Source organism: Piliocolobus tephrosceles, chromosome 2 (assembly GCF_002776525.5).
Source record: "Piliocolobus tephrosceles isolate RC106 chromosome 2, ASM277652v3, whole genome shotgun sequence".
Lineage (NCBI taxonomy): Eukaryota > Metazoa > Chordata > Mammalia > Primates > Cercopithecidae > Piliocolobus > Piliocolobus tephrosceles.
Genome location: NC_045435.1, coordinates 152,098,606 through 152,125,074, shown reverse-complemented (window position 1 = coordinate 152,125,074; position 26,469 = coordinate 152,098,606). Strand labels below are relative to the sequence as shown.

General features: G+C 35.4%; 1 protein-coding gene across 9 annotated transcripts in view; it reads right to left on the bottom strand.

Moving 5' to 3' along the window:
* ANKRD28 (ankyrin repeat domain 28) overlaps positions 1–26,469 on the bottom strand; it is a 198,453-nt gene that overhangs the window by 109,248 nt on the left and 62,736 nt on the right. For 2 of the 9 annotated variants that reach the window (XR_002730699.2, XM_023207367.2), the window contains exons 1-2: positions 23,965–25,554; positions 22,778–22,861 (exon numbers count right to left, since the gene is read on the bottom strand). Coding sequence is in view for 4 of the 9 variants with exons in the window: in XM_023207367.2 (XP_023063135.1) it covers positions 22,778–22,861; positions 23,965–24,081 (201 nt within the window). In the remaining 5 variants the exon portion in view is untranslated. Of the gene's footprint in view, positions 1–674; positions 694–22,777; positions 22,862–23,955; positions 25,760–26,469 lie in introns of those variants that run through there. The other 7 variants (XM_023207369.2, XM_023207368.2, XM_023207370.1 and 4 more) reach the window with 6 other exon arrangements.

The following is a 26,469-nucleotide window of genomic DNA, read 5'->3' as shown; positions in this document are numbered from 1 at the left end:
TGACCACTGAAGGAATATCATGATGGAAACATGGGGCTGTGCTGTACCATCTGCAATTTCTGGTATGTCTATAATTTCTTCAAAATAAGTGTTTAAAAAGTATTCAGAAGCACCCTGAATTATTCTTTAGTTTATATGTTATGTTACAATGAATCCTAGAAGCAAGCTTAAAAAAAAAAAAAAACACTAGGAAAGCTTAGATAACTTAGGAATAAAGGAGGCTCTGAGAAAAAGAATCTGTGGTGGGATGCCAAGCTCAGGACAGGCAAAGGGTTAGATCCATGAGGTGCCTTAAATTAAATCTGGAACTAAGACTGCATTTGTACATTTTCAGCGGAAGTTTTACCTTAATACAGATTTCAAGATCAAGCTCTAAGAGGAAACATATAAAGTAGAAAAATAGGGAAGTGAAAAGAAAGAAATGACAAAGTGAAAGACAAATACTTGTTCAAGGCAAAATACTTAAAAGTGACTCAGAATTCATCCACTTCGGTTGGATTCAACCACAACCTTTATAGCAATGATACAGGTCTGTAATTCTGCCCTTGTTCAGGTCTTGAAAATGTTCATGTACACTAGCTATAACTCCTTAGGAAGACTAGTAGTAACAGCAAACAAAACAATTAACACTTACCTAGTGCTTACTTTCTGCTAGGACTGCTTTAAGCACTTACCAAATAAGGTTAAGTATGCAACTGTATCTCCTTATTTTACAGATAAGGAAATCAAAACAGAAAAGTTTAAGAAACTCATTCAAGATCATAGGAAGTGGGCAGAATCAGACTCAAGCACAGATAGCTGGACTCTGAGGTGCATGCTGTTAATCTATTATGCTGCCTCTATTTATAATATTCCTCCCTCTACCAGCTTGATCACAGTCCACTTAAACTAATCATTCTCCCTCAAAGCATTCTGTAGTCTGACTTCACTTTTTTCTCGTCAACAGTAGCACAGTTTTCTTTGTATTCTTCTGTCCTTTCTCTATTTTTCCCATTTACACCTAATAGTCGCTCTCTTTCTTGCCCCTGTCATGATGCTTTTTGCTTCCACTCCTACTGCTATCAGACTAAAACTTCCCTGATAAATATTTACATATCATCAATGCTCAGGTTATGGTCCCCAGAACTCAGGTGGACCTGGCTAGGACTCATCAGATCCACTCTTCTCTTGTGCCTTTATAAAATAAGTTTTGATTATCCTGCTGTCCTCGAGATCTGCACTCAGGGAAGCCTTATGGTGAACCTCAGTCTTAAGGATATAGCTCTGTAAGATATTGGTGAATACCTACAGCTGCTTCAAGCAAGATAATTCTGGCTTACTCTGGTACAGAAGTCATGCTTAGTACTCTTACAGCTATTTGGGAGAATATTCACATTGTGTTTTTAGTTAACATCATTTTTAAATTTACTATCACCCTTCCAGGATTTTATTCTCAGACCACATCAGAGATCCAACTGGCTTACCTGCTAGCAGATAAGACTTGGAAGCAATTTCACTTTCACTATCTCACTTACGACTCTACTCAATCACCTTTACTGGCTGTTGTCACCAACACCAATCACCTCCATTCTGCCTCCTTAACCTGATATTCAAAAACTACTAACCAATAGCTGGAACCATAACAGACACAGAATACATGGCACATCTTCATCTGTACACATATTCCCTCTGGCCAGAATGTCTTTCCACTACCCGAACTCCCTCCACTCTTCAAGGCCCAGTTTAGTTTCTATTTCTTTCACAAAGTCTTCAGGACCATGTCAGTCCACTGAGATTTATCCATCCTATACTCCTATTACAACATTATTATCTGTATCATATAAGGTGGCATTCTTGTTAATACTCAGTTTTGGGTTTATGTCAATGGCTTCATAATTTGGTAAAAAGTATCTAGAGAAAACAAACTGTCTATGTCCACATAATACCTGGCTTAAAGTTATGTACTTTATAAGCACTAGAAAGGATTTAACAAATTATGTTAGTGGACAACACTTGCCATGATTCAATGATATGCTAATGTGTTATAGGTTGTAGAAGACTTCCATATTGATTTTGGGTATGAGAATGAAGCACATTTTAGAACTACCTCTGACAGACAACTGTAAAATAACTGTTAAAACCAGTTCTAAGATGTATGCTATGGTCCTTTTCCTCCAAGGTATACTTTGAAAACCTCTGTGGAACCTTAAAGTTTCAGATTATGATATGAAAAATCATTAGCATTTATCAGAGCAATGTAACTTTAAGGAAAAATTACAAATAGTCCACATTTCTATTATCATCCTCAATAATTACTATTATTAAATACATATATATATTAGATAGCATTACTAGGTACAGAAATCTAACTTAAACCAGTTTAGGCAAAATTGATTTACAGGAAGGACACTGAAGCATCTACTGGAATAGAACACTGAACAACCAAAATTGAGGAAAGGCAGGCATGTGGCTAAGTCATAAGAACAAATGAAATAAAACACTTGAAATACTCAGGACTCTGTCTTTTGTCTCCGTTTCTTCTTCGCACATGAGCAGATTTTTCTGCCTTCACAGAACACTTTTTTTCATGGTAGGGAATAAGCCATCACAACACCTGACATTTACTCTTAGAACTTCAGCACCCCAAGGAGAAGTCTCTTAATTCAATCTCCCAGAAGAATATCTGACTGGATTAATTTGGTGCTCACCAAATTTGCTCATAACTTTAATGCTTACTTCTATATTAACTGAAAGTAGGGGAAGATTAACATGGCAGTTCCTGTAGTAACTATGTAGAATGCGGAGAGTGTCTTAGAAAAGGAGAGTAAACCTGAAGATTTTTATTATGTGCAACCATTGCATAAAGCACTTAAAACATCTTATTTACTTTGTAAAATTATTGTACAATTTATAGCATGCAACAAAATGATGAACATTGTATCAGTCTGCTTTGCATTGCTACAAAGGAATATCTGAGGGTGGTTTATCTACAAAGAAAAGAGGTTTATTTGGCTTATGGTTCTACTGGCTGTATAAGAAGCATGGCACCAGGCCAGGCACAGTGGCTTGTGCCTGTAATCCCAGCACTGTGGGAAGCCCAGGTGGGCGGATCACCTGAGGACAGGAGTTGGAGACCAGCCTGGCCAACATGGTGAAACACCATCTCTACTAAAAATACAAAAATCAGCCAGGCATGGTGGTGGGCACCTGTAATCCCAGCTACTCAGGAGGCTGAGACAGCAGAATCGCTTGAACCCGGGAGGTGGAGGTTGCAGTGAGCCAAGATCCTGCCACTGCACTCCAGCCTGGGTGACAGATCAAAACTGTCTCAAAAAAAAAAAAAAAGGGATGGCACCAGCATCTGCTTCTGGTAAGGGTCTCAGGAAGCTTATAATGGTGGCAGAAGGTGAAAGGAAAGCAGGGGTGTCACAAGGTGAAGAGGGGTGTCACAAGGTGAAGAGAGGTATCGAGAGAGAAGAGCGGGTGCCAAGCTCTTTAAACATCCAGCTGTTGGATGAAGTAGGAGAGCTAGAACTCACATTTACTGCTGGGAAGGCACCAACCCATTTATAAAGGATCTGCCCCCATGATCCAAACACTTCCCATTAGACTCCACCTCCAAGATTGAAGATCACATTTCAACAAGAGATGTGGAGGGGACAAACATCCAAACGATATCATTTATTTTCAAAAGCACTTGAAACATTAAGATAAACCATATTCTGAGCCAAAACCAAACCTTAACACATTAAAATAAATCAAAATCATACAAAGTACGTTCTTTGGCCATAACAAAATTAAATTGGAAATAAATAACAGAAAGATAACCTGACAATTTGAAAAGTGCCAAGTATTTGGGATTCAAAGAATATTTCAGTAGTAAAGTAGAATAAATGTAGAAAACGAATTCTAAATAACCCATGTAAAGAGGAAGGCTCCAAGAACATTAGAAAAATATTTTGAATGGAATGAAAATGAATACAACACATTAAAATTTTGGGGATAAAGTTAAAGCAATAGAGAGCAATTTATGTATTAAATGTTTGTATCAGAAAAGGTCTTAATAATTTAAGCTTTCACTTAAACTAGAAAAAAAAGGGCAAAATAACCAGCAAAAAAAAGCAGGATGAAAATGATAAAGATGAAAACAAAACAAAAACAGAATATTAGTGAACTCAAAAGCTGATTCTTTGAAAAGATAAATATAATTAGTAATCTTCTAGTCAGAATGATCAAAGGAAAAAATCTGTATCAAAACTAAGAGGGGATTATCAATACAATCCCCAAAACATAAAAAGATGTTGAAGCCAACATTATCCTGATACCAAAACCAGACAAAGATACTACAAAAACACAAACAAAAACCAAAACAGAGATGAATATCCCCCATCAACACAGACATAAATATCTTCAACTAAATATCAGCAAACTGCATTCAGCAATATATGAAAAGGGTACTACATCACGACCAACTGGGGTTTATTCTGGGATCACAAGTCTCATTCAACTAGAACCAAATGGTGTAAATTCAACATATTAGCAGACTAACAAAAAGAAAGGTCATATAATCATCACATTTACCAAAACCCAGTATCTACTCATGATCTTTTTTAATTAATTAATTACTTACTTAATTTTTTTGAGACAGAGTCTCCCTCTGTTGCCCAGGCTAGAGTGCAGTGGCACGATCTCGGCTCACTGCAACCTCCACCTTCCAGGTTCAAGCAATTCTCCTGTCTCGGCATCCTGAGTAGCTGGGATTACAGGCGCACACCACCACACACAGCTAGCTTATAATTTTTAAAACTCTCAGCAAACTTAGAGGGGAATTTTCTTAACCCAATAAAGCGTATTTACAAAAATCTACAGCTGACAGGTAATTTAATGGTGAGAGTGAATGCTTTTTTTCTGAGATAGGAATGAGGCCAAAATGTCTACTCTCACCGCTCCTACTCAAGTACTTGTCAGTAAAATAAGGAAAAGCAAAAAAACTTATCAATTGAGAAAAAAGAAAGAAAAGTACATTTAGTCATAGATGGCATATTATTTATAAAGAAAATCCCAAGGAATCTAAAAAAAAAAAAAAAAAATTCCTAGACTAAGTTTAGAAAAGTTGTTGAATGCAAGGTCAATATACAAAACCAACTACATTTCTTACTAGCAATTAATAAGTGAAAGTTATACTAAAAAAAGGTATCACAATAGCATCAAAAGATAAAAAGAGAAGGAAAATAAATGCTTAAGTATAAATCTAATAAAAATTTGCAAGATTTGGGCCAGATGCAGAGGCTCACTCCTGTAAACCCAGTACTATGGGAGGCCAAGATGGGCAGATCACCTGAGGTTAAGAATTCAAGACCAGCCTGGCCAACATGGCGAAACCCTGCCTCTACTGAAAATACAAAAATTAGCTACATGTGGTGGTGTGCACCTGTAATCCCAGCTACTTGAGAGGCTGAGGTAGGAGAATTGCTTGAACCCGGGAGACAGAGGTTGCAGTGAGCCAAGACTGCACTCCTGCCTGGGTAACAGAATAAGACTCCACGTCAAAAAAGAAAAAAAAAAATTGCAAGATTTGTATCCTGAAAACTATGAAACACCTCTCAAAAAATCAAAGAACACCTAAGTAAATGATGAGAATGCCATGTACATGAATTGGAAGACTCACTATTGCTAAAATGCCAGTTTTCCTCAATTTGATCTATAGATTCAATGCAATCACAATAAAAATCCTCACGGGATTTCTTGTAGATATTAAAAAGCTAAAATTTATGTCTAGAAATAAGCCCACACAAATATGATTGATTTTTGACTAAAACACAAAGGCAAGTCAATGTATAGTATTTTCAACAAATGGTCCTGGATAACCACATGACAAAAAACTAACCTCCATCTATACCTAACACCTAAAGCAAATAATTCCCCAAATCTGAAATTACTACACTTAGGAGAAAACCGTGGGTTGCGTAAAGAGCTCTTAGATGCAATACCAAAAGCAAAATCCATGAAGTTAATAAATTAAACTTCATCAAAATGAGACTTTACTTGTACTGAGAAAGACACAGTTAAGAGGATAAAAAGACAAAGCATGCATTGGGAGAAAATATTTGCCAATCACAGATCTGACAGAGAACTTGAATTCAGAATATATAAAGACCTCTTAAAACTCAAAAATAAGAAAACCACCCAACAAAATACGGGCATTTAAATTATGCTGGGACAATGTGGTACCTATTTGGAAAAGAATGAAAACAAAAACCAAACCCAAACCACTACCTCACATTATATGCAAAATTTAACTGCAACTATATTATGTAAACAGCAAAATGTTAAAAGCACTCATATATAAATATGGAATATTATCTTTACAACTCAAGTTAGGAAAAGACTTCTGAAACAAGACATCAAAAGCATTAACTATTTTTTAAAAACTGAAAAACAAGGCATAAAAAATTAAGACCTCATATTTAATGACACCATAAAGAATTCTGAAAAGACAAGTTGGAATGGGAGAAGATATCTGCAACACATGCAGGTCAAAAAGGGCTCATATCCAGAATACAAAAAGACTTGCTGCAAATTAGGTAAGAGACAACTCAAAAATAGGCAGGAGATTTATTTACGTATGTATGTATTTATTTTTCAGACAAAGTCTCACTCTGTCACCTAGGCTGAAGTACAGTGGCACAATCTCAGCTCACTGTAACCTCTACCTCCAGGGTTCAAGCGATTCTCCTGCCTCAGCCTCCCGACTAGCTGGGACTACAGGTGCCCACCACCATGTCTGGCTAATTTTTGTATTTTTAGTAGAGATGGAGTTTCACGATGTTGACCGGGCTGGTCTTGAACTCCTGACCTCAAATGACCCATACACCTTGGCCTCCCAAAGTGTTGGGATTACAGGCGTGAGCCACCGTGCCTGGCCCAGGAGATTTAACAGGTACTTCATAAAAGAGACTGGCTATATGTATGTCTAATTAACATATAAAATGTGCCTGAAACTGTCATAAAAAAGCAAGCTAAAATAACAACATACAACTAGGTAGGAGGAAAAATCAGTTTTTTCCCTTCAACTCACACATCACTCTATACAAAACCAGTATTTGATATGTGGAGGCTGTTTCCTCATGCAACAAAGCAATTCCCCAGAGGACACCAGCTGGGTGTACTCTAATTCCATTCAATCCTGACACTATCTACCTGAAGATAGCATCAGATCTCAAAGAGAGTGCTCAGTCCCAAAAGACTGCCCCTTACTTCAAATGCCAGTCCCTATTAGTAGGTTTTCACCTATACTTCTCACCAACTGGCTATAAACTGAGGTGCCCACTATCTTCTTCTCAGCTTTGATTAGTTTGCTAGAGGACCCGGAATAACTCTGGGAATACTTTATTTATATTTACTGATTTATTAATAACACAAAAAAGGGTACAGACGAACAGCCAGATAAAAGAGACGTATAAGACACGCATCTTCCATGGAAGGATGTGCAACTTCCATTCCCTCTCTGGGTACACCACCCTCCAGAACTGCCACATGTTCAGCTACTGGAAAATCCCTGAACCCCATCCTTTTGGGCTTTTATAGAGGATTCATTACATAAGCATGATTGATTAAACAAATGGCTACTGGTAGCCAACTCAACATGCAGCCCCTCTTCTTTCTCCAGAGATTGGAGGATGGGGGGTTTGAAAAGTTAAAGCCCTCTAATCATGCGTTGGTCTTTCAGGTGACAAACCCTCATCTTGAAGCTGAGGGGCCTCATAACCATAAAAAAGACACTTATCACCCCAGACATTCCAAGGGTTTTTTAGAAGCTATATGCTAAGAAACTGGACCATGTCCAAATAAACACTTTACCACATCGTACATTACCTACATCAAAAACCAAGAATGTGGACCAATAAGAATTCTCACACAGTGGTCATGGAAGTTTAAGTTGTTTAATAATATCACATTATCGAGTAAAGCTGAATATATGTATAGCCAAGCATTTATATTATAGAAATGCATGCTTATGTGTATCAGAAGACGTATTTACAAATAGTTGCATCGTTCAAAATAGAAACAAAATGTGAAACAACTCAATTATACATCAATAGCAGAATAGATAAACTGTGCTGGATGCATTCGGTGGAATCAGGTAAATTTTTAAAACAGCGGTGCACAAAAGAACACAGACTCAAAGAATATATACTGTATGATCTATTTGATTCAAAATATGCAAAACTAAATTGTATTGCTTAGGGAAGAGTAAGTAGGTGGCAAAATTATAAAGAAAACCAAAAGAGACTATTATAGAAATTTACTGGTTACACTGAGGGGTGGGGTGGAAAGTTTTGATCATAAAGTGGTCACCAACAAGAGCACTTCTGAGGTGCTAACGATGTTGTTTTCTGATCTGGGTCATGGTTACATTTACATATTCATTAAATTGTACATTTGTTTTACATAATTTAAGTTTACTATATTTCCTAATTTTAAAAAGGTTAAAAGGAGGAGGAAAGAGTTGGTTATGAAAGTGTACCCATTCTTCCAACATATCAATTAAAACACATCCGAAATAAGAGGTAAAATATATCAAAGAATTGACAGAAGAAAGGCTCTGAAATATTTCCAGCCTAAGAACAGTAGTTTCTCTTGTTGGTTTAGGAAGTTTTGTTCTCCTGAACTAATGTTCAAAATGAAAAAAAGTCACCTAAAACTGAAAAAACTACTTATCCTTTATATACCCATGTCCCTTCCCTAAGCACCAATTTGGTTCCACATGGAATCAGGAATAAAAGTAGAAATTTTATTACCAGAGATCTGTGCAATGCAATCTTGGGGTGGGGCGGCGGGGAAGTAATCTAGTTTCTGCGTAAATAAAACCCCATACCCTCACTGTACATATTTATCTTCCAAACCAATGACAAAACTTTGACCTACAGTATTTGTAACTTATTTCTCATATACAGAGACACATGTGTTCTAAATGATGAGTTTATCATTTTTTGAGCTAGTCAAGTGTCAGCTGCCCAAGTACAATTAAGCTAAACAGGCTTCTTTCAATAAACTTGAAACAGAAAGGGTGAAACAAAACACATGTGTACCTGAAATATGGAGAATGGCAGTATTCTCTTATTAAATAATAAGTTTGTTATCATTTGCAGTTTTCTGTTTATGGTCTATCAGAGCATTGACTTCAGAGGGGCAACCTGGACAGCGGACTACTCCCATCACCAAAACCAAACTATAAACACACACACACACACACACATACACACCCTCTCCGCCCTACCCCTCTCAATACCCATACATAATATAATCAAATATCTTTAGATTATAAACTTGCTAAAGTCAGGAGCTATGTCTTCTTTATATTCATTCGCTTCTAACACTTATTAAATAGCTACTATTTATCATACTCTGAGTATAAAAACAGGGAATAAGTCAAACAAGATTCCTATCTCCAGAGTTACAGCCATTGAACGTGAAACAAGTTAATTAATATGATGACTGTTACAAGGGAGAAGTTCAGACTGCTATGGACACCTATTAGGCTGATGTAATACCAGCTGGGAGGCCAGGAAAGGAGTTCCAGAAAAATATACTTATGTATGATATTAATTTTCTATTGCTGTATAACAAATTACTAAAAGTCCAACAGCTTAAAACAAATAATCTTTTAGTTCACAGTTTTAAGGGCAGTAATTCAGGCATGGTGTGACTGGGTTCTCTGCTGAGGGTTACACAAAGTTGAAATCAAGTTATTGATGGGCTATGTTCTCACCTGGAGGTCTGACTAAAAGGAAAAAAAAAAATCTGTTTTTTGGTTCATTCAGGCAATAGTCAGTTCTTTGTCCTTGTAAGACCTCCATTTTCCTTTCCCGGTTGTCAGCCAGAGGTCACCCTCCAGTAGCAGAGAATGTCTGAGTTCTTACCATATGGCTCCCTCCATCTTCAAAGTCAGTAACAGAGAATATCCTTCACATCAAATCCCTCTCATATTTCTAATCTTCTACTCCCTTTGTTCTTAACTCTAGATCCAGATTTAGAGTTCCTGTGATTAGGGCAGACTCATCTAGATAATCTCACTTACCTAGAGTCAGCTTTATGCTCTGCCAGATGACATAAACTAATCAGGAATGAGACCTGATATGCTTTGGCTCTGTGTCCCCGGCCAAATCTCATCTTAAATTGTAATAATCCCTACATGTCAAGGATGGGACTACGTGGAGGTAACTGAATCATGGGGGGCAGTTTCCCCCATGCTATTCTCATAATAATAAGTGAGTCTCAGGAGATCTGATGGTTTTGTAAGTATGTGGCATTTGTCCTGCTGGCAATCATTCTCTCTCCTGCCACCCTGTGAAGAGGTGCCTTCTGCCATGATTGCCATGACTGTAAGTTTCCCGAGGCCCCTGCAGCCAAGCAGAACTGTGAGTCAATTAAGCCTCTTTTTAAATAAATTACCCAGTCTTGGGTATTTCTTCATAGCAGCGGGAGAACAAACTAATACCCTATCATGCTTACAATACCAGAAATCATACAGGGGACCATCTTAAAAGTCTGCCTACCATAAACTGCAGCCTGAAGAACAAACATAAGCTTAAGATGAGGCAAAGGAAGAGGAAGAGAATGCAGGTAACAACTGATAATCTGATATAAGGAAATAACATTAAAAAGCAATCTGATATAAGGAAATAACATTAAAAAGCAGGGAGAAGAAATTATGCATGATTGGACTTGCCTTCATAGGACCCAGCATAGTAACTGGCACATATTACTAGTCAAGTGAATAAACCAACATACCAAGTTTTATCAAATTAAACAAGCAAGTATTTACTAAAGAGCTTATATGCTTATAGCTAGAAGAGAAAAGGTAAGAAAGCACTAATGCTAAGCCACTAGATAGAATTGAGAGGTGACACGCCAGGGGAGACAATATGGACAAAAAACTAAAATTGACATAAAGAAAACTGGGTTCTTAAGTATCTTTGAGATCTTGGAAAGTGACCAAATGGAAGCGACCAAATCAATTAATTCCAAGGGCCTTAGTTTTGCCTCATCTGTAACAGAGTTGATTTAACTACTTAATCTTTAAGATCCCTTTCCAGTGCTGACTATCTACAATATGGAAGGCACAGTTCTTGCCCCAGGACAAATTCCCTGCAGGTATTTTAGAATCTGGTTATTAATTCATGTTGTAATCTAGACATTGCTCTATAATAATATATAAAAACAGACAGCATCCTATTCTAAGTATTGAACGTATTCCATTCTACAAATTTAGCAGTAATCAGATACTTGTAAGGCTTACTTGCTTTTTATAGCATAGTAAAACACTAAAATTACACATCAATAACAGGTCCTGTAAAGGCCAAAAATGGCAGGCCCACAGCTAACATCACACTTGACAGTACAAAGTTGAAAGCTTTCTTCTAAGATGAGGGACAAGAATGCTGCCCACCCTCACCACTCCTATCCACTATAGTGCTGCAAGTCCTAGCCAGAACAATTAGGCAAGAGAAAGAAGTAAAAGGCATCCTAATAAGAAAGAAGGAAATAAAATTGTATTTACAGACATGATCTTACACAGAGAAATCCCTAAAGACACACCAAAAAACTACTGAAACTGACAAATGAATTAAGTCACAAGATACAAAGTCAACATCAAAAAAAATCAGTAGCCTTTGTATATACTAACAACTAACTATCTAAAAAGGAAATTAAGAAAACAATCCTATTTATAATAGCAACAACAATAAAAAGTAAAATATTTAGGTGAAAATCTAACCAAACAGGTAAAAGGTCTGTATACTAAAAACTATAAAACATTAATGAAAAAAAAATTGAAGAAAACACAAATAAATGAGAAGATATACTGTGTTCATGAACTAAAAAATTAGTATTGTTAAAATGTCCATATTACCCAAAGCAATACACAAATTCTGTGCAATCCTTCTCAAAATTCCAATGTAATTTTTCACAGAAAATAGAAAAAATAACCCTTAAATTCATATGAAACAATAAAAGACCACGAATGGTGAAAAACAATAACCAGCAAAAAGAACAAAGCTGGAGGCATCACACCACTGATTTCAAAATATATTATAAAGCTACTATAATAAAGACAGCACAGTATTGGCATAAAAACAGACAGAGTGACCAGTGGAACAGGATAGAAAGCCCAGAAATAAATCCACTCATTTATGGTCACTTGATCTTTGACAAAGGTGCCAAGAACACACAATGTAGAAAGAATAGCCTCTTCAATAAAAGATGTTAGGAAAACTGGATATCCACATGCAGAAGAATGAAACTGCATCCTTATCTCATACCATATACAAAAATCAGCTAAAAATACATTAAAGACTTAAATATAAGACCTGAAATTACAAAACTACAAACAAGGGGGGGAAGCACCACAACAATGGTCTGGGCAACATTTTTTTGGATATGACTTGAAAGCACAAGCAACAAAAACAAAAACAGGCAAATCGGACTGCATTAAATGAAAAAACTTTTGCACAGAAAAAAATCACATATATATATTAGCGAACCATATATTTGAGAAAGAATTTATATTCAAAGTATATAATAAACTCAACTCAAAAGCAAGAAAACAACCTGATTAAAAGAGATAAAGGACCTGCCATGATAAATTTTAGGTGTCCATTTGACTGAATTAAAGGATACTTAGATAGCTGGTATGGCATTATTTCTGTAGAAATCCATGAGGATGTTTCTGGAGAAGACTGGCATGTGAGTCAGTGGACTCAGTGGGGAAGATCTGCCCTCATTGTGGGCAGGCCTGGATGGAATAAAAAGGTGAAGGAAAAAAAAATCACAAACAATAAGTGAGGTGATGGATATATTAGCTTGATTTAATCATCCCACATTGTATAATACACCAAAATATTACATTGTACTCTACAAATATACACAATTATCATTTGTCAATTAAAACTAATATTAATAATAAAAAGTAGAGGTGATGCCATCTACGAGTGGACAATTTTAATCATCAAATGCAATCCAATTGTTTGGTAGGCTAATGTTTACAGTTTCTATTTCAAAAATACTGCTGGAATACAAAAGAAAATTACCATTCCACAAAATATGTAATGTCTAAATCTGAAAACATTCAGTGGAATGTCAGTTGCTTCAATCAATAAAATTCTTAATGCTGCATACAAAGTTTTGTTGTTGTTGTTGCTGTTTTTAATTCCCTGTGAGTTTAGGAGACAGTCTGGAGTGAACAAAGGGGCTGGAATTCTCAGGACAGAGCAACAGAGGAGAAAGTAGTACATGGAGAGACTCCCTAAGATCTGCAGAATCTCCCTTTGAGTACTCAACCGAGCACTGAGTGGGAAAGGAGTGTAAGAATACTACCTGAAGCTGGTGAAAGAAACAGCAGTGTTTTTTAACCTTTTTTCCTTACTACACTTTTCTGACAGTCTTTCCTAATCGTTTCCCATGAAATTTCAATACCACTGTATTTCTAAGTTATGCACTTTGGCCTTGTAGAGGGCCACAAATCATTGGAATATGTAAGATTTTTCATATACATACATACCCACAAATAATCTATTTTCTCTTAATTAGGAGTGATACCACCTCCAATGAGAACGACGGATCGCAGAGAACAGAGTGTTCTGTTCTACCTAGCCAGTTAGGGAACACTAGTAATTCCTGCAGCATGGAGTAGAGTACTCAGGAGAAACTTGTTTCAGTAATGGAGAATAATTAGGCTATTTTAAAATTAAATAAAATGCCATTTACATTAGGATAAAAAATTATAAAATACATATAAATCTGACAAGACATTTATAATGAAATTACAAAATAATGGTGAGAGAAATTAATAAACTTTGTCATATACTTTGCATCATACACAAATATTAAGTCAAAATAGACAGCACATTTAAATGTGCAAACTCTGAAAGAGCCAATCCTTCAAGATGAATCCTGAGTGGCTAAGTGGAACTAAATTTCAAACAAAGTCAAGCAACCATTTGGTAATTAGAGGTTACACACATACTGAGTGTTCAGGGGAAAACGTCATACTCACTAAACTTTGGGACTTTCACAGTTGTCTGTTTCTGTGTATGATACCTGAATCAATCAATAGACTGTGTATGATACCTGAATCAATCAATAGATCAATCAACAAACTGTGATCTGTGCTGAACCATCAGAACTCAACAAGTTTCAAACAATCAGAACTAACTGAGTTTGTATCCCTCATTTGCACAAGCAGATCAGAGTGGGAACCTGGGCAAGAACTTTTGCCATCAAAGACAAACTTTCTCTTGGTTCTCTTAGAACACACCTTTGTTTTGTACAGAAGGCTGCATTTTCCTGGTGTACAAACTGTTAGCTGGCATAAAGCCTCTTTCCTTTTTGAAAGAAAATCCTTTTCAGTGTATTTGTTGACAAATCTGAAACTTAAAACTATAAAACTTCTGGAAAATATGAGCAAAACAAAATGACAATAGGACAGGTTTTTTCTTTTTTTAAAAGATACAACAGCAAAACCAAGATCCATAATATAATAAATTGATAAATGTGGATGTCATCAAAATAAAACTTGAGCTTTTCAAAAACACTCTTAAGAGAATGAAAACACAGCCAAAGATCGAGGACTTGTTTCCAGAACATATAAAAGAACTCTGAAAACTCAAGAGTAAGAAAACAATCCAATTAAAAACTTGCAAGAACATTTGAAAAGACATTTCACTAAAGATATATGGACTGACAAGATCATGAAAAGATGCTCAACATCATTCATCATTATAGAAATACAAATTTAGACCAAATTGAGATATTACTATTACTAAAATGTTTAAGATTTTAAAAGACTGATTATACCAAATATTTGTGAGAATGTGGAAAATTTAGGATTCTCATATCCTGCTGGTGAGAACGTAAAATAATACAAACAGTTTGGTAAACAGTTGGTCGGTTTCTTAAAAAATTAAGCATGCATATTCAACCATTCCACCACCAGACATTTACACAAGAGGAAAAAAAAAGCACCCTCTGTCCTAAAACCATAGGTATGTACATGGTCTTTTCTTATAGCTATTCACAGTAACTAGTGTTGGAGCTCACAACCCTCCATCCCCATCTCAGGTGTATCTACCCAGCTTTCAGCTGGCTTGTATGGAACATGGAATGAAGGTGGGGGCAGGCATAAGAGAGAACCAACTCAGCTTTCTCCCAGGAGAGAAATGACACCTCCCTCCAGCTCTGTGTAGACAGTGCCTCTAGATTCCAGTTTCAAATTTGTAAATTTTCTCCATCAATGTTGAGGTTTCTCCCAAGATCCATAACCAAGTATATGTCCTATGTCACTATGACTAAATGATTACTATGGTGGTCCTGAAACAAAGAAGTTATTATCCACTGGAACCAGTTTTTGGAGGTACAAAATACAGAAATTTGTATTCCACTCAGGTATTTATTTTTAGTAAGCATGTTACACATGAGTTCTGATTTTCTTTTTTCATTCCCAATGTATTTTAGGAGTCAGTCCATATTAGTCTATAGAGACTTTCCTCATTCTTTATAACTGTATTTCATAGCATAATTTATTTAACTAGCAGAACTAGTTCCCTCTTAGAGGGCATTTGGGTTATTATTAATCCTGTTCATTGGTAATAAATGGGATCTTTTCATCAAGTTAACAAAAATTCTACTTCAATGGACAAGCAAAAAATTTTAAATTTATTATCTGTTATTAAATATATTATTAACTTCACAGACTACATTTCCTCTAGGTTCAGTGTTTAAAACAATTTTAGTGCATATGTTTATACGAATTGGTGGAAGGTAAATACTGGCATTTTCTATAAAGCTCAAGTATCAATACTTGCATACTCAGAAATATGCTGATGATTATTTATACTTACACAGATATTGATAGTTTTATGGTATGGCAAAAATATGATAAATTATGTCCTAAATTTCATACTGAAATGAAGTAACTTTGGTCTGAAAGGTCTCAGCTAGTGCCTCAGCCTATTTTTTAAACACTTTTATTGAGATACAATTTATGTGTATTTCTCTCTCAACAATATGCTTTACTTCTCCAGTTACTATTAAGTTGGACATGGGTTCAAATCCCCATCCTGCTATACTGATTCTGCAGAAGGTTAATTTTTGTAAATTTTAGTAGAAACGTTAACCTGTCAATTTTACAAAATTGTTGTACAAGTTAAATTGAGTAGTATAAAATGGCTTATGCCTATGTCTGTCTCAAAAGTAAAGTTCTACAATTAACACCAATTTTAACACTCTTAATAAAAAAAAATTGTATTTATAGAAAATAATTTTCTTATAAAGAAGAATCAAAGTTTTCCTCTCAAATGTGGTATCATTCATATTTCAGATTAATTTATTTGGGTTCCACTACATGGCATTAAGTTCTAGTAAATCTTAGGAAAGGCATTTATTATTTTGGTCATAAAATTCTAGAAACACAAATGAAAGCTTCTGGGCAAAAGCAGGAGGTCACTAAAGTCATTTAGAATTTTTAGAGTATCCTGAATTCGGAGTGGGGAAAGACTGTGAAGATCATTAATGTAACCCTACACATTTACAAAAAAAAGAAAAAAAAAAAAAAAGAAAAGTGAGGGTTGAAGTTAACAGGATTCACTCAACTTGTACAGCCAATAAGGCTAAGAAGATACGAAAATCTAGGTCTTTCAACTGCTTTGCTGGTGAATTAGTTTAGAGTAGTCTTGTAACCAATGGAACTTTAGGAAGGAATTTTGTGGGGACTCTGGAAGAGATGTTTTCTCCTTTTAAAAAAAAAAAAAAAACAAAGAAAAAATGTACAGAAGAGTCCCTTTTCCACTTTGATGCAGCAGTCATCTCTTTATTATAACAAAGCCAAGAGTTTCACAGAGAAGCTCACCCAGAGCTCTGACATTGCTGTTTTAAACAACCCCAAATTACCATGCTCTAAATTAAATTGTTAGCAAAACACCTCTATTTATTCAGGTAGTCAAAAGTATCTGTAGCCAAAAGCCGCCAAATATAAAACTCTAGTATTTGCTAGTGAAACTATGTTACATGACTTCTACCATAGAAGACTTCATGTCATACCAAATAATATGAATGTATAATTTTTTTAAATTAAAGTTTTGTTAAAAATCTATTAGGGAAACAAAAAGTTGACTTAAAAAAATAAAATTGACAAACCTTTAGCCAGACTAAGATAAAAAGAGAAGATCCGAAAAAATCAGAAATCAAAAAAGGAAACATTACGACTTATTTGCAGAATTCCAAAGGCTTGTTAGTGGTTACTGTAAGCAACAACTATATATGCTGATAAACTGGAAAATGTAGAAGAAATGGACAAATTCCTAGACACACACAACCTACCAAGACTGAAACAAGAGGAAATCCAAAACCAGAACAGACCAATAACAAATAATGAGATCAAAGCTGTAATAAAAAGTCTTCTAGTAAAGAAAATGCCAGGACACAATGGCTTTACTGCTGAATTCTACTAAACATTTAAAAAAGAAAATAATACCACTCCTTCTCAAAATATTCTAAAAAATAGAGGAGGGAATACTTCCAAATTCATTCAAGGCCAGTATTACCCTGATACCAAAACCAGACAAAGACACATCAAAAAAAGAAAACTACAGGCCAATATCTCTGATGAATATTGATGCAAAAATCCTCAACAAAATACCAGCAAACTGAATTCAACAATGTATTAGAAAGATCGTTCATCATGACCAAGTGGAATTTATCTCTGGGATGCAAGGATGGTTCAAAACACACAATCAATTAACATGATATATCATATCAAAAAAAAAAAAAAAAAAGAATAACCACATGATCATTTCAATTGATGCAGAAAAAACATCTGATTAAAAAATTCAACATCCCTTCATGATAAAAACCTTCAAAAAACTGGATATGGAAGGAACATACCTCAACATAATAAAAGCCACATATGACAGACCCACAGCTAGTATCATACTGAATGGGGAAAAACTGAAAGTCTTTCCTCTAAGACCTGCAACACAACAACGATGCCCACTGTCACCACTGTTATTCAACATAGTACTGGAAGTCCTACCTAGAGCAATCAGACAAGAGAAAGACATAAAGGGCATACAAATTGGGAAGGAAGAAGTCAAATTATACCTGTTTGTTGGTGATATAATCTTATATTTGGAAAAACCTAAACATTCCACAAGAAAACTAGAACTGATAAATTCAGTAAAGTTCCAGAATACAAAATCAATGTACAAACATCACTAGCATTTCTATATGCCAACAGTGAACAACGTGAAAAAGAAGTTAAAAAGTAAACCTGTTTACAATAGCCACACATAAAATTAAATACTTTGGAATCAACCAAAGAAGTAAAAGATCTCTATAATGGAAACAATAAAACACGAATGAAGAAAATTGAAGAGGATACCAAAAAATGGAAAAATATTCCATGTTCATGGACTGGATGAATCAATACTGTTAAAATGTCCACACTACCCAAAGCGATCTACAGATTCAATGCAATCCCAATCAAAATACCAATGACATTCTTCACAGGAATAGAAAAAATACTAAAATTTATATGGAACCACAAAAGACCCAGAATAGGCCGGGCGCGGTGGCTCAAGCCTGTAATCCCAGCACTTTGGGAGGCCGAGACGGGCGGATCACGAGGTCAGGAGATCGAGACCATCCTGGCTAACACGGTGAAACCCCGTCTCTACTAAAAAATACAAAAAACTAGCCAGGTGAGGTGGCGGGCGCCTGTAGTCCCAGCTACTCCTCCCAGGCAGGAGAATGGCGTAAACCCAGGAGGCGGAGTTTGCAGTGAGCTGAGATCCGGCCACTGCACTCCAGCCTGGGCGACAGAGTGAGACTCCGTCTCAAAAAAAAAAAAAAAAGACCCAGAATAGCCAAAGCTATTCCAAGCAAAAAGAACAAAACTGGTGGATTCCCATTATCTAACTTAAAATTATGCTAGAGAGCTATCATAACCAAAACAGCATAGTACTGTCATAAAAACAGACACATGTACCAATAGAACAGAATAGAGAACCCAAAACCAAATCCAAACACCTACAGAGAACTCATTTTTGACAAAGGTGCCAAGAAAATACACTGGGAAAAGATAGTCTCTTTAATAAATGGTGCTGGGAAACTGAATAATCACATGCAAAATCATGAAACTAGACCCCTATCTCTTGTCATACACAAAAATCAAATCAAAATGCACTAAACACTTCAAACTGAATCTAATACAAGAAAGCACTGGGGAAAATCTCCAGGACATTAGTCTGGGCAAAGATTTCTTGAGCAATAGCCCACAGACACAAGCAACCAAAGCAAAAATGGACAAATGGGATCACATCAAGTTAAAAACCTTCTGCACAGCAAAGGAAGTAATCAACAAAGTGAAGAGACAACCCACAGAATGGGAGAAAACATTTGCAAACTACCCCCTGACAAGGGATTCATAACCAGAATGTAAGAAGTTCAAACAACTCCACAGGAAAAAACCCAATAATCTGATAAAAAATGGGCAAAAGATCTGAATAGACATTTCTCAAAAGAAGACACACAAATGGCGAAAAGGTTCTCAACATCACTATCATCAGAGAAATGTAAAACTGAAAGAGATATCATCTTGTCCCAGTTAAAATGGCTTTTATCCAAGAGTCAGGCAGTAACAAATGCTGGTGAGGATGTGAAGAAAAGGGAACCCTTGTACACCATTTGTGGGAATGTACAACCACCATGGAGAACGGTTTGGAGGTCCCCCAAAAAACGAAACACAGAGCTACCATATGATCCAGCAATCTCACTGCTGCGTATATATCCAAAATAAAGGACATCAGAATATCAGAGATATCTGCACTCCTGTTGCAGCACTGTTTACAATAGCTAACATTTGGAGGCAACCTTAGTGTCCATTAACAGATGAATGGATAATGAAAATGTGGTACATACATACACAATGGAGTACTCCTCAGCCATAAAAAAAGAGACCCAGTCATTTGCAACAACATGGATAGAATTGGAGATCATTATGTTAGCCGAAATAAGGCAGGCACAGAAAAACAAATATCACATGTTCTCACTTATTTGTGGGATCTGAACATCAAATCAGTTGAACTCATGGACATAGCAGAAGGATGGTTACCAGAGGCTGGGAAGAGTAGTGGGGAGTTGAGTGGGAGGTGGGGATGGTTAATGGTTACAAAAAAACAGAATGAATAAGACCTACTATTTGATAGCACAATAGGTTGACTAGAGTCAATAATAACTTAATTGTATATTTTAAAATAACTTAAATAATGTAATTGGAATGTTTGTAAATCAAAGGATAAATGCTTGAGGGGATGAATACCTCATTCTTCATGATATATTTCACATTACATGCCTGTACCAAAAATCCCATGAACCCCACAAATATAGACATCTATGTACCCACAAATTTTTTTTAAAACCCACTAAAATAAAAAGAAAAATCTATTTGGTGTATTACTAAGAAAGGTGCTGTTTAGTGGTCTACAAAATTCAAAATTTCAGGGTGTGACAAAAGAAACTAATCTAAAATTATACAATGACTATTTAATGGTAGAAAAATAAATCTGAACTTATATCCATTCTAAAAATGTATAAAAACAACTTCAAAAAACTTAAGAGAAACTTGAGTTTCAAAAAGTCCAGTGTTATTCTCCAAATACTTATTTAAATAAATTTACTTTGGAAAAACACCACAGTCACACTGACATAAAGCTTAAAAATATTTTATTACCAATTAAAAGTCAGGGCATTTAACATCCACTGCCTTTTAAAACTCCATATGATTCCTTATCAAACAAAATCATAAGATATTTACCATCTTAAATTCAAATAATGGCCAAAAAGTTAATAAATCTTGACTTTAAGGCAACACTCTCAACTACTAAGAAAGGGTCATGAGAGAAAAGGCCTAAAGGCAATCATAAAAGTTGTTGTCAAAAATCTCTGTATCACTGAAGACAATGTCAGAGTTACTCTCAAGAAAGGACTACTGATGAATGAGCTGATGCTCTCAACGACTCTGAATATTTTTTTAATTTAGGATATATTAATTAAATATAACATAAAAGTAATGTTAGCTGTAATAAACTTTGTTATGATGGAGAAATTAGCCCTGGTAAATGGAATTACAGTTCAAACTTTCTAATCAAGGTAGTATTTGTCAGTACTATTAAAATAAAACCAAAACAACAAGAAAATCTTAGGAGTTAAATGAAACAGAAAACATGTTTTCCACCTTTTCATGCATCTATATACCCCTTTAGCTATTTTCTTAGAAATGCACACTCTTCAGTATACCCTGGGTAAAGTGACCAGACACTCCATTTAAAACAAACCATGGCCAGGCGCAGTGCCTCACACCTATAATCCCAGCACTTTGGGAGGCCAAGGCGGGCAGATCTCCTGAGATCAGGAGTTTGAGACCAGCCTGGCCAACATGGTGAATGAAACTCTGTCTCTACTAAAAACACAAAAATTAGTTGGGCGTGGTGGCAGGTGCCTGTAGTCCCAGCCACTCGGGAGGCTGAGGCAGGAGAATCGCTTGAACCTGGGAGGCAGAGGTTGCAGTGAGCTATCATGCCACTGCACTCCAGCTGGGCAACAGAGCCAGACTGTCTCTAAATACATACATACATCCTGAATTAGGTGCATGTTTCCAACTAAATATAAACTTGAAGTCAATTCACTTAGAAAATGCTTTAAAAAATATATAATGACAGCATTCTGTTCATTACCCAATGTTAAAATGTTAAACAGTTTTAGCCAATGCCTCAAATCTATTCAGATAATCCATTATTTTAAAAATAAGCTAAAACCTTTTTGTATCTACCTAAGTGGTCACAGCAGTATTGTATTAAGAAAAAAAAAAGGAGGAAAGATGAGAGTTAAAAATGAGCTTGCAACGGGTGCTTTCTTAAAACCACAATCATTTCTAGGTCGTCTGTTTTGGTGTTGCCACAGCGACTTTGTGAATCATATGACTTTTCACCCCCTCCATAACTCAGGGGTACATTTGTTTCTGGTAAAAATATATACATTAGTGGATGTAATTTTGTTAGAGTACATAAGGTACTTTCAGCCACAATTTAGTAAACTAAATACTGGCCACTGAAAAAAGAGAGAGAGAAAATTATCCATATATCCACTCTTTCTAAAACTGTCCATCATGTCAACAGTGAATATACTACTGTATCTTTAAGTCTGAAAACTTTTTGAACAACGACTTTACTGAAAACCTAATCTGATACAAATTAATCAACCATCATTATAAAACACTCACCATGATTATTTACAAACAGCAAATCTGATCTTATATTTAGATATACACTTAAAAGAATCCTCATTTGAAATGCACAGTTAAGTATTTAATGGTGAAGTATCATGATTTCTGCAACTTACTACATATACATGTAAAAGATGTCTATCAATAAATAAAGCAAATATGGCAAAATGTTATCAATGCCAAACATAAGTGAAAGGTATAAGGGTAGTCAGAGTGTTTTTTTTAACTTTCCTGTGTTTGAAAAATTTCAAAGAAAAAGCTGGGAGAACAAAAGACCCCTACTGGCTGTTACTGCCCTGAGTATATGTCCAATGTTTTCCCTTTTGCCTCAATACCTTCCTGCCCTCATTTAAAACAACTGTTACGGAGTTATATTATGTCTTATAAACAAAAATCGCAATTCTAGTAAATAATTTTAGTAAGTAGTTTTAAAGGCTGGCATCAGTGAATTAACTGTTTTACCTGAAAGTTAACATCTTCTTTCTTAAATATTAGTGCTCGAACTTCATCAGGATCTCCGTTAAATATAGCTTGCACCAGTGATGGCTAAAATATAAGAGAGTAATAAAAACATTAGAATCATCCATATGGGGTGACTAAGGATATTTATACATAGTTTCTGAATCTACAAGTTTTCTTCCCTGTAGCAATAATCACTTTTGACATTAGCCAGAAGTTTCATAAAACCAAATCATGTCAAAGTACAGGATTCCTACTTGGAAAAAAAAGGCCTAATTAAAAAAAAAAAATGAATTCAGTTTGACCCAATTTAGGTAGTATAATAAACACAATCAGATTTTATTTTATTTCTTGCAAGTAGAAGCCTTTGTTTCTGTATATGACAAAAAGAAAGACTCTTCCAAATACAAATGTGTGATCTCAACACCTACTTGTGGGACAGAACTTGTTAAGCAATTTCCAGCCCACGAAGGAAGGCTCTTTTGAAAAGGTCTGTTTGGGGCATCAAATTATCTTACATGGATTAGCACTACAGGTACAAAGATACAAATCCCAAGAAAGCAAACCTGGCAGTTGATGAAAATAGCCACTAATCAATGACCAAAAAATAATGGATACTTAAATAACTTGAAAAGACAAACACATGCATAACTAAGTATAATGATTTCTTAACAACACAGACTCATTTGATAAGGTATACTATACTAGTCAAGGAGCCGGCTGACAGTAGCACTAAAACCAAGGTTAAAGATGACGACTGAATCTCATACAAAGTGTTGCATGTAAACACATAAAATTCATTACAGAAAAGGCCATGCTTTGGTATTGCTAGGGATAGTCAACCTTTCCTAAAATATGCAGAGTTCCTGATTCTTGTTACATCAGTTTCTGAAACCACAAAATGAAAACAGAAACGTAGTTGCCATGACTACTAATTCTCAATTAATTTTAAACAGTCTTTTTAAGAGATTAAGACATAGTAAAGACTGAAATATTATCTCAGCATTCGAAAAAGGTAAAAATGAAATGTGCATTTTACACAAAAATATTATTGCATCATATTTACACATGTATTGCTTTAATTTGGGTTTGTAAAGAAACTATTGCAAATCTACATCTATTCTTAAAAAACAAGATTTATACTACTAGTTCAGTAGAATATAGTAAACATATAAACTTACATATCTTACCAATACATTTCCAGAAGGTGGAGAATGTAGGGATTTATTTTCCTGTGGCAATTTAGAAATGAATGCAGGAGACTCATCTTCTACCTCCTCCAAAACAACAATACACACTCGACTCATTCGATCTTTTAAAACACTAAATTCCAAGCTATGTGATAAAAGTCACAGTTGGAAGAGCACAAGTAGTTTTTCCTCCTCTTCTATACAACACTCACAAACATTCTCTGAACAGCACAGCTAGTTTTTTTTTTTTTTTAAGTTAGTAAGTACTACTGGAAAAACAAGTTTAAAATTATGACTACATAATTTGTAACTTCCTAAATATAACAAAATTCTATTATTTCTGTTGGGTTACTGCAATACTTAAGAAGAAATTTCACACCAACATATCAATAACTAAAACTGAGTCCAAGCTCATTGAAAAATATTTTTCCTCTACCAAAAGAGTCTTATTGCTCTATCTCTGAAATTTACTTCCACAAAACAATCATTGTTTTTGGTGACACAACACCACACAATATAGAATGAAATGAGAAACAACTGCTATGACAGCGATGATCACAGCAATACCCACTGTCTCCTGCAAGGTCATATAGTTACCAGTAGCTGTTTTGCTTATAATTGAAAATAAAAAATAAAATCTCACTATTCTGTTTCCACTTCTAATTTGTCTTCATTTCTTCATCACTGGTTTAATGCAGATACTAGTCACAGAAAAAAAGATCTAGAGCTCAGCACAAATCCTGAAAATGAAGCTCAGAGGTTAACAATTCTTTCAGTGTTTGGGAAAGGGGCGAAAAAAAGAAAAAACAAAACCACTCTGCATTAATAGCAAAGCTGCAGTACATTTACATGTGATGAGTCAGACCACAAGAGACAATACGACTCTTGGTACTAGACTACAGCTTGATTAATCCAGATTTTCCATATAATAGAAGAAACACAGTTAGCTTTATTCCCATCGATAGCATAAGCAAGGCAGAGCATTCATTCTTTCTCCATCAGGCAGTTGTCTGTGGCTGCTCCAGCAAAAGGGCACAGGCACCAGGCAGAAATGGTGTTAGTGGAGAATCCTAATAGAACAAGCAGGCTGCGAAGGAATTAGAAGGCATTTGAGCTCAAATTACTGCTGCAGGCTTTTTGTTTTCTTCAAAAAAAAAAAAAAAAAAAAAAAAAGAGGGAGAAAAAAAACATAGTAGTTTATCATTCCAGTGTTTCCTTTGATCTCCACATGAATACAGCTTCCATTAAACAGTCTTCATTCAGAGGAAACAACAGCAGACTGTGCATCTTCTTTGAGCCAACTACTTTATTCAATCATCTGCCTCTTTGCCAATATAGTTTCCTTCCACTGTGAAAACCGCTACAGTTATCCTTTTCAGATTTCAAATGCTTTCCTGTTCCTCAGATGATCTTGCAAAAACACCACTGACATCCCCAAATGAGTGAGGTCCTTAAAAAATATCTACAGAACCTCAGTATCGGTCCCACAGAAGCATTCCAACGGAGCAACAGTCTGAAGAGCAAAGAAGACTGCAGACCCGCAGGATGAAATGCCTAGTAATGCTCACATGTTACACTTACCAGAGATCTAAGCTACTGCTTGGGATGTAACTTCCTCTAGCAGGAGAAAAAAATAGTGCATTTGGACAGCCTTCACAATTAGAAGGTTCATGCCAGTTCTGTGACTAATCCAGATCAAACTAAAAAATTCTATAACTGAAAAATGAGTGCGCTTTTAACATTTTCCACTAAAAGCCACAAGGAAATCTGGTGTACTGCCTCTGCTGACTAACAGTGGTTTTAGCAAGTAAACAATTCCAAACGGCTTAACTGCTTTCGTGTGTTACAATAAAGCAAATGTTTAACCCTATAATGACAGTTGCAGTAAGAATATGCCTGCAATGGACTCATGAAAGTTTAAAGATGGAGAAATATTTTATGAGATTATAAAAACCATGAAATAGTTTTATTCATATTTTTACCAAGATCAGTTTTAATCTGCCAGATGTATTTTATTTTCTAGAATGCAAAGTTTAAACGAAATTTAAGATTGTCTAACAATTTCTAAATTGGTGAATTTAATCAATAATTGATTCATATTTTAAAGGGAAAAGCAAACATTTCATAATGCAGAAATCCTAACTCTAAAGTTATATAAATCATTTGATTTTTCACTGAAGAAATAAAATAATCCTACCTTCCCATTTGGATAGCGAATAAAGCCTTAAAAATCTGTTAAAGAGGTACATTAAGAAAAAGAAAAAAGGCCTTCGTCCTGAATCACCTATGTCAAAAGGGTACAGGGTAATGCAAATAATCTCCCTCCCTATAAATTTCCCAAAGTCACAAACGTCAAAACCAATCGTTTCAGTTTTTTTTTTTCCTTCTTTCTCTGTTTACCCAACATGGGGGATATTTCTCAAGAGAAAACTTACAAAGAAAATACCATGGTCCCCTTTCAATCTGTTTTTTTCATATTAACTAGTATTTTTAATAAACATACTT